We start from the raw sequence: 9,822 nt of genomic DNA on the forward strand, positions 1-9,822 counted from the left end.
ACATGTTCTTTAATGTTTGCAATATTTTAGATTGGAAACAATATAATTCAGTTTATTTCTATAGCGCCAATTCACAAAAAGCATCGTCTGAGCCAGGGGTCTTCAACGTTTTCCGGGCTAAGGACCCCCAAACTGATGGCGAGATGGAGCGGGGACCCCCTAATTATATATATTGTATGAAAATGTGTTCTATCAAACTGGTCCTATAGTCACTCTATTACAGATGGAGTCATGTAACAAAAGCAATTTAGCCCTGGAATTATTAAAGTGTTTCTGATTCTGATTCCTGGTTGATGGGACAGGTGTTTGAATGAAACGGTGCCCAGCTTGAAAGAGCTTCTGTGTGTCGCTAAATGTGTGCATTGATAACTGAAAGACATCTTCCGCCTCCATTTATCTGTTTACCATGGTGTGTTGAATTCATGTTAATGTGGATTTAAAGACATTTCAATTAATGGAAAACAATTGCAGTAGATAATAAAAAAAAAAAAAATTGTATAATGAACCAAAACTTTCGAAACCCCCATGCAGTACCTCTGTGGACCCCCTAGGGGTCGCGGTCCCACTGTTGAAGACTTCTGGTCTAAGCCATTTTACAGAGACAGTTCAATCCAGTCAAACAGTCAAACAGGTTAAAAATTTTAAGTCTAGGAAAAAACAATGGATTGCATCGAGTCACTGCCATTGGGGGATTTACTTCTTTTAGATGAGTAATGGGGCAATAGTAGAAATGTGCTTTCATTGTGTTAACTGTCCAGCAGTCCCTCACACCAAGCATTCATTTAGCGAAAATGGAGAGGAAAAACATCCAGGAGAACCAGGCTCAGTGTAAGCTGAGGCTGACTGGGGGTTTAAGGAGACAGACACAGAGACATAAAAAGGAACGTAGGAGCACTTATCCTTTATACTGTTTGTGTAACTAAACTAGCTCCATAGGTGGCTCCGTTTATAAAAGACAACGGTTAAGCAGATGAGCTCTGGAGCAATTTTAATGCCAAAAGAGATGGAAGAGAGCACATAAAGTTGGTCAATTTAAAAGCTGAACCCATAGGATTTCTAGGAGACAACAGGACTAAGCTCTGAAAAACAGGCCCAGCTCTATCATTTATAATTGGAGGTGTTGATGGCAGCAGCTCTGCTGATATTTCTTTCCAGGATGATCCCACAGTCAAAGAGAAACAGGCCAGATGAAGCTACTTTGAAGAGAAAAGGAGAAATGACATAAAACTATGGGTTAAACTAACAAATAAGGCACAGTTGGAGAACATATATGGAATGAAGCAGAATGATGAAAAGGAGTTCCTTTGTTCTCCAGCAGTCTAAGCCCATAGCAGCATAACTACAGAGACAGCTCCGGACAACCTAGGCTTTTCTTAATATCAGTTTTCTAAAAAAGGAAAGTCTTAGCCTAGCCTTAAAAGCAGACAGTGTGTCTGCCTCACAGACTGAAACTGGTACTTAGTTCCACAGGAGAGGAGCTCAGCTCGATGACTAAAAGATCTGCCTCCCATTTTAGAAAGAATAGGAACAAACCTGTCAAATTTGGGATTTGAAAATAAGAGAAATTTTGCCATATCTGCTGTGAGCAATCTGACTACCACAACCAAGCTCTAGTATTCTGTGTATTTTAAGACATGTGTACAAGAAATCTTAACATTCGTAAGCCATTTGCAAACTACAATAAGGTGATCAGATTTTGACTTTTCATGCTAGCAACAGTTCTGTTTGGAGAGGCAGATCAAATGTTTTTAATATATATAATTCTATAATACAATAATTAATAATAATAATACATTTTATTTGTATTGCACTTTACATTTAAAAAAAAATCTCAAAGTTCTACAGAATTCATAGTTAAAACAAAACCGTACAATAAAAACAGTATACATAGTTAAAATGAGACATTACAATAAAATAACATACGTAGTAAAAACAAAACAGTAAAATAACCATAAAACCACACAGATAAAATACTAACTAATGTTCATAGGCTTTTTTAAATAAAAATGTCTTGAGGCCTTTTTTGAATGCCTCCACACTCTGTGGGACCCTAAGGGACTCTGGGAGGCCATTCCAGAGTTGTGGGGCAACTGCCTGGAAGGCTCTATCTCCCATTGTGCAGAGCTTGACTCTTGGCTGGTGCAGTCGGTGGGTGGAGGTGGTGGAGCGGAGGGTTCTGGAGGCGGTGTGAGGTGTGAGGAGTTCCTTGAGGTAAGCCGGGGCAGTTCCATGTATGCACTGGTGAGTGAGGAGGCAAAGTTTGTAATGTATTCTGTGTTGGATGGGCAGCCAATGAAGGGACCTGAGGACTGGAGTGATGTGTTCGTGTTTGCGCCTCCTCGTCAGGACCCGGGCAGCACAGTTCTGGATGTGCTGCAGCTTTTGTAGACTTTTGCCAGGGACCCCGACGAGGAGGGCATTACAGTAGTCCAATCTGGAGGAGACAAAGGCATGGATTAACTTTTCTGCTTCGGGTTGGGAAAGGGAGGGGCGGAGTTTGGCGATGTTTCAATTCAATACATGACATTTATGGGAGACTGCTAATGCAGGAAGAAGGCAGGAATTTAACGGCCAAAACAGGAGACTTGACAGCAATATCTAGGAATCACTAATAGACCTGCAAATTTAGAGCAAAGTGCTCTTTTAGCAACATAAGGAACAATCAGGTCACCGATATAAGATGGAGCTTGGTTATCAAGGGCTTTATACTTGAGAGGGATAATTTTGAATCATGTTCTGGATTTAACAGGAAGCTAATAAAGGGAAGCTGAAATATAGACCTATATATATATATATATAATAAACCTCTACCTGCATGAGGCTTTATGAAAACTTTGTTTTCTGTGGATGTCCATGGAAGACCTTAGATTAGAGGGGTCTGGGCTGCAGAATCGGCTCAGGTCTAGGCAGACATTCACAGCGCTCTGCGTCTATCTCACAGTCGGACATCCAGGAACTGAGGGGAAACTCTAAATAAAGGACAATATTGATGCAGTTTTAAGTTAAGAAGACAGTAGTGATATAGCGACATTTCAAAATCCAATTTATTCACAGGCTTACTTTTGCACATAAAAAAAACAACATTGAAGTTTAATTCCAAAATATACCGCAAGACAGAGAAAATGTTTTACGAAAAACTAACCTGGAGCACTGAAGGGGTAAGGTATGCATCTTTCACTTGAAAAATCCCAAATCCACCCACTGGCACAAAGTCTCCTGGAGTCCTTTGCTTCCAAGATCTGTCCCATCAGAGGGCAGCTGACATTAAATACAATGAGAAAGCATTAACTCCAAAAATAGTAACAAAAGACTGACTTCAGACTTTCCATATTTACCCACTGCTCCTGTGTTGCTGCGCGTTACGTCGAATTATTGCAGGCTCCATGCATCTGCATGCAGTATGATTTGCTACTTTTATCAGCATTGGTTCTGGCACAAATTTAAAAGGGATTATACTGAAAACCTAAAGAACAAAAAATGTTGTTCAATTTAAGTCCTAAAAACTGCTGCTTCACTAAAATCCATGCTCATATTGATCAAGGGTGGTTCCTCACTGTTTTATTCACATATACAGTAGATGTATTCCTGCAGGTGATGCCCTCTTGGTTGCAACAACCACCACACCTGTCAGCAAGAAAAAAATAACAGAACTTATAAATCATTGTAAATACTGTTTTTTTTTAAGCTTTGATAAAAGTAAAGAAGGAATTCAGCTTTAAATGTCTGTAGAAGTTCGAGTTCTGGAGCTAATGTGTTGAATTCACCTATAGACAGACACACAGGGTGGCTTGAAGAAAACTGAGGGGTCAGTGCCCAGCTCCTTGGCCACATCGATGCACGTCTCTCTAGGCATACACTGAGTACGCTGCCACTCTTCATCTATGGCTATAGAGAAAAGGCAGTGATGAAAACCCTTCTTTAACCCATATTCAGTGATTTGCACAGGATCCAACCTTTAAGTATTTCCAGGCTGTAAGATTCTGCAGCATAGCGTGTGGAGCGGTGTGAACCAACCATAGGTGGAAAGGAGAAAACCTCTCTGGGAACCTGTGGCGGCTGCAACCTCATACGACACTTCCACAGCTTCCAGTCAGGAAAATCCGTGAGTCTCAGTAGCTCGTCCAAACTGGAGGATGATTGGACCTGCCTCTCCCAATGTCTCCTCCCACCCTGGGTTCAGCAAATACCATTAAAAACACCTCATTTACTTGGGTAAGGTTATGATTGTTTAAAAAGTTAATGAGAACTGAACATTTTTAGGCTTAAGCATAACTAAATGGAATAAATAAACCCTATACAGACATATTTGTCCATAGCCTTGTTTTAATGTTTAGCATAGAATAAAAATATCTTAAGTTAGTAGCTTTCTGTGAATATTATAGCTTTTAACAAGTAATAATTTTACTTTCAAACCTGTTATTGGGGAACTTAAGTAGTCCTTGGAAAGCAACAGCTTCATTTGCTCTGGAGGAGACAAAAGGGTAATGCTTCCTTCTTGACAGATGCTACCTGTCCAATATTCTTAGGACTGCTCATACATGGGGACTTATTCATTGATAATGTGTTAGACTGTAATAAACTTACTCTTGATGATAGTAAGATCCACAGCTGTAAATCTAAAAAGGCCTTTAAGCTGTCTAAAGAATTTAATTTTCCACAGGGAGAATGCTAATAGAAAAGATAAGTTAAATGACAACTTTAAACTACTAAAATAAAAAACTATGAAAAAATGTCAGACTGAAAAAGTCTTACCCTACATTACAGAAATTGAGAATAAACCCTATATATCTTACTAGAAGTTAGATTCAGAGGTTGACAAAATTTTGAGTATTTTAAAAAATATGTTTTAATTAACAAAAAGTTTAGCAGTGGGCAATTTGATAAAATAAAAATTGCCAAAGTCCTAGCCCAGGTAACCTTTGGGACAGTTTTATAAAATGTGCCAAAGAGAGGTATCTGTATTGTTCTTCACAAATTGCCTGAAACTTCACCCAGAGGTGAAGTGGGCCCAGATTTAGTACTGATACCTGTACCAAGCTGTAAATCTGTAAAGGCGTGTTTCTATTACATCATAAAGTCTGCTGCTGAGAGGAATAGAAATGCTGAGAATCTCAGAGACATTTTACAGCGACCCTTTATGAATTGCTTATAAACTTCATAGGCAAAGGTGAGTAGAGTATACAAAAAATTGCCTTAAGAAAGAAAAGCTTTACCTGAACATATTTACTTGATTAAAAGTAAAAAAGTTATTAAAAGCCTTCCAAGAAAAAAAAGTAACAGGTAAGAAGGCTATTAAAGTACTAAGAACCTAAACATAGCATCTGATTGACTTTCTGAAATGATGCAATCAGAGAGACTAAAATGCTATGTTTAAACTCCAGTGTCTTGAAAAGCAACAGAAAATAATGAAGACAAATGTACAATTGATTGGAAAACAACAAACTTGGCACATGAAACACGTCTCCAAATGATTTTACTTTGTCAACATTAGATTCATTTAAACTAAAAATTGTGGTATACTCTGTTAGGGTAAGACTATTATTTAGCAAAGCTTTAACTGTCTGGGTCTGGTGCATCTTACATTAAAATATGCTTGTTCATCATTCAGTGAAGTTACTCATGGTAAGTGAAATGGCCAAAAAGTGCACCCAAATAACAGTAGCAATTATTTAGAAAAAATAATACTCAAGTAAAAACTTGACATAAGTAAACTTAAATTGCTACTAAAAGTACATTTTGGCCATGAAGTTATTTTGTCATTGCACTTGTACTTCTTGTACTTCTCATGCTTCTTGTTACCTTTGGTTTTATGTGGGACCAGTTAACAGGAGCAGCAGTCTCAGCACAGACTTCTAGAATTCCCTCGCCCAAGAAAACTCCTCGAGCTCTGCTTGTGGAAGCCCTAGCCATTCCCAGGCCAGCTGAGAGACATAGTCCCTTCAATATGTCCTCCTCCTAATGGGACATGCCTGAAACACCTCTCAATGGAAGATTTCAGGGGGGATTCAAAAAAGATGTCCAAGCCATCTCAGCTTACTTATCTAAAAGCGGAGAAGGGGCTCTACCACGAAGTTCTCCTGGATGACCAAGATCTGTGACCTCTAAGGCAGTGGCCAGCCACCCGGAGGAGAAAGCTCATTTCAGTCGCTTGTATCTGGGCTCTCGCTTCTTTGGTCATGATCCAGATTTCATGACTATAGGTGAGAGTAGGAATGTAGACCAACTGGTTGCATTATAGCAGCAGCTACACCAATCCATCTATTGATCCCCTGCTCCATTCTCCCGTCTCATGAAGAGGACCCCAATATATTTGAAATCCTGCACTTAAGGCAGGCACTCTCCTCCAACTTGAAGGGCAAAAGCCATCTTTTTCTAGATAAGATCTATGAGAACCATAGAAGCTTTTTCTCATCACACATGACTGTGACCCGCCCAACTACATGCTAAAGGTCTTAACAGGAGGGAGCCAGCAAAACCCTGTCATCTTCAAAAAGTTGGGAAGACATCTGTTGGTCCCCACTCACCACATTTGGCCTTTGGCTACACCAAAAAATCCTGTCATAAAAGTTATGTACAGAACCGTTGACAGAGGGCAGGCCTGTCGGAGTCCAGCATGCACCGGGGACAGGTCTGACTTAATTCTAGAAATGTAGACCCAACTCCTGCTCCACTTGTGCAGAGACCAGATGGCCCCTTGTAAAGGGCGCCTGACTCCTTATTCCTGGAGCGCCAGATATAGGGTACCACGAAGGACATGGTCAGTGCCTTCCCCAGGACCACAAACACTTGTGGACTGGTTAGGAAAAATCTCAAGCTCCCTTGTGCACCATACAGAGAGTGTAGCTGGACTAGTGTTCCACGACAAAAAACAGAGTGCTCCTCCTCCTGAGGTTCTGCAAATAGCTGGACTCTTCTCTCTAGCACCTTAGCATAGGCCTCACACTACATTCAGTCATTCACCCATTCACCCACACACTCACGGTGGCAAGCTACGCTGTAGCCACAGCTGCTCTGGGGCTCACTGACAGAAGCAAGGCTGCCGTACACTGGCGCCACCGGGCCCTCTGACCACCATCATTAGACAATGCTGGTGAAGTGTCTTACTCAAGGACACGACACTGAAAGTCAGAGCCAGGGCTTGAACCATCAATCCTTCGATTTCAGGGCAAACTCCTGCATCCGACGCCACTGTCGCCCCAAGAGGCATGTCTGCGAGAACAGCCTCACAACATTAAGAGATCTAAGTTACTCCTGCCGAATCTTTCCATCTTCCTTTTTTCTATCATATGCAGGCATCACCAGGTGGTTATTGGTGAATAGCTCTGTCCCTCTCTTCCAATATCCAAGACATATGAAAAAAGGTAAGAAGATATGACTACTATGTCGATGTAACGTCCATAAGAAGTATTTGTTCTTTGATTCAAATTCTTTGAATTTGTGCTTTGCTGGCTACAAAGAATCTGCCCCTCTGAGACAAAAAAGTTGACCATGATCCTGTTGTAAGACAGGATCCGTTTTCTGCTCTACAAGTATTTTCAGGATACAGAGAAAAGGTAATTTAGGTTGACATTGATTTCTGCTGTAGAGATGCACAAAACCTAAACTAATCGCATTTGGTAAGCTGATAAAAAACTTCATTATCTGTTGTAACAATAATTTTTTCAGTTATTAAAGTTGTTTCAGTAACTTAAACAAAAATAAATGACAGTAAAAAAGAAACATCCCTTCTTAATGGACTAAAATAAACTTTTTACAACTAAACTCTAAACATTTATCAGCGCCAGACTGTGACTTCGGTATTCTTAACATCTGTTCAAAACATAGAAATTTTTTTTTAAAGAGTAACAAATAGTAAAATTCATATACATCTTCGAAGGTAGGGACTTGTCAGAGATCTGAACACTGCTAACCTCATCTATAAAATTTCAGATTAAAAGTACAAAATGAGATAAAGATATGACCAATCCATTAATGTATTTACTGCTAGAAGGAAAAATAAATAATTTTAGACTTAAATAAACCAGACTGACGTTATGTAGTTTCCATTTAAAATGTCTAACTGCATTGCAGTGTTTTGGCAATGAACCCTACAAAACAACCTACCGGTAGTTGTTGACTTGCCAACACTTGCTAATAATCACTAAGCAGAAGCATTTTCACAAAAAGCTTGATAAAAAATTATTAGGATTTATTTATGTTAAAGTGCTGAGACACTTGTAACGGTTGTACAAAATAGCAATGTATATGATGTTTTGAGCTGGGTGTTATATGTTTTTTCTGGCTCTGTTTTAAACAGCCTTTAAAAGCTGAGTTTCAAGGGTGTGAGAAACCCATTAAACTGCATGTCATGCAACTGCAGGAAGGCAGAGATCCCCTGCTGACGTAAACCAGAACAAAATGGAAACAGAGAACCAGAACCCCCACTGCTTAATGTCATCTATAGTTGATTATGTTGAACTTATGTCTCCTAATAAATTATCTTTTTTAAATATTTTTGTCAAATTTAGTCTATATATTAAATGGCCAAACATCTGATGCACACGAAAAGGAAACTTAATAGATAAAAAAATAGAGATTCCCAGACTAATTCTACAACCCTCTATAATTCCACATGATTATGAATTACTTGTTAGCTGTTTTTCCTATTTAGTTCAGATTATCAGTGCGGGCTTAACTGTGATTTTAAATATCAGTGTTAACTATAACAGATGGTACAGCAGACTCATCGCCTAGGTATAAAGAAACAACTGAAAGAAAATGTTTTCCCAAATTATACCTCAGAAAAGCCAAGTGCCTGACTAAAATAACATAAATCACACTACATTGTTGTTAAAGTCAGCCATAATCACCGTATGTATCATATAATTTTCTAGCCAGACAGCAAGTGGTCAAGTATGCAATTTATCTTCTAATAAAACATACTCCAAGTACTTCAAATGGCATCTAAATTATAATCTTACCAAATCTTTGACCCTTTTCATGTACATTAGACATTCTTTAAGATGTGTGAAAAACTTTTGGTATGTAATTTTTCAAAGTAAACTGCAGCCGTTGTAAAAAACAAAAAAGCTTTTGTCTGTCAGTTGCAAAGGGGCTAAGCCTCTTTCCTGTTTGCACACTGAATAAATTTCATGAATGAACTTACCCTGCTGCCACCCTCTCTGTGCAAGCAGTAACCAACGTTTATCCATCCAAGTTGCAACATTAAAGTCACTAAGAAAAATATCCTGTACAGACCCCATTGCATCTTCCCCATCATCCAGAGCGGACTCTCCCGCTTTTCTCTGAGCAGTGCTGTGAAAGCTCTGTGAGTTTGCACTGTCTCTCCAAATGCTGGACCAGCTGAGCACTGAGACCACACACTCTATCCTCTCCGGACACATTTGTGCCAAAACAAAACTTTCCCAGCTGCAAGTAGAGGGTGTGTGCCTGTGTGTGAACTAGACGCAACCTGTTGCAGCAACCTAATAAGCCATGAACCAAATGGAGAGATGGCTTTAAACCAGGAACGTCCTGGTAAGGCTTTGATGCAACGGCTGAGGTGTAGGGTAAGATAATAACCCTGTTAACAGCTGAGAAAATACTACTCCTTAAATTAAGTTTCATACATACATTATTGCATTTGCATAACAGCTTACCCAAATTCAGTGCTTGCTACTTTGGCCACTTAGAATTTTATGGGAAAACAACAGTTAACCATAGTCTGTAAAAAAAAACTCAACCTAGTTTTTAAAAAGTCTGAGGAGCTGCAGGTCCTTCAGAATCAGCTTGTAGCTACTGTACCTTTAACATCCAAACCTGTTTCTATCATTTAAATCCACT

At 39.4% G+C, this 9,822-nt stretch overlaps 1 protein-coding gene across 2 annotated transcripts; it reads right to left on the reverse strand.

Moving 5' to 3' along the window:
• Nucleotides 1–473: 473 nt before the first annotated feature.
• Nucleotides 474–9,434, reverse strand: vegfd (vascular endothelial growth factor D). Of its 2 annotated transcripts, none has more exons than XM_038283201.1 (8): nucleotides 9,146–9,434; nucleotides 3,954–4,170; nucleotides 3,765–3,885; nucleotides 3,555–3,624; nucleotides 3,336–3,463; nucleotides 3,143–3,258; nucleotides 2,812–2,969; nucleotides 474–1,193 (listed from the first exon to the last, which is right to left on the reverse strand). In XM_038283201.1, the coding sequence occupies exons 1-7, from the start codon at nucleotides 9,257–9,259 to the stop codon at nucleotides 2,869–2,871; spliced, it is 867 nt and encodes a 288-aa protein (XP_038139129.1). In that variant the 5' UTR covers nucleotides 9,260–9,434; the 3' UTR covers nucleotides 474–1,193; nucleotides 2,812–2,868. The 2 variants fall into 2 exon arrangements, with proteins under 2 accessions (XP_038139129.1, XP_038139128.1); XM_038283200.1 differs by having other exon boundaries at nucleotides 474–1,196.
• Nucleotides 9,435–9,822: the final 388 nt, after the last annotated feature.

Source organism: Cyprinodon tularosa, unplaced genomic scaffold (genome assembly GCF_016077235.1).
Source record: "Cyprinodon tularosa strain WSP-4 unplaced genomic scaffold, ASM1607723v1 ctg191, whole genome shotgun sequence".
NCBI lineage: Eukaryota > Metazoa > Chordata > Actinopteri > Cyprinodontiformes > Cyprinodontidae > Cyprinodon > Cyprinodon tularosa.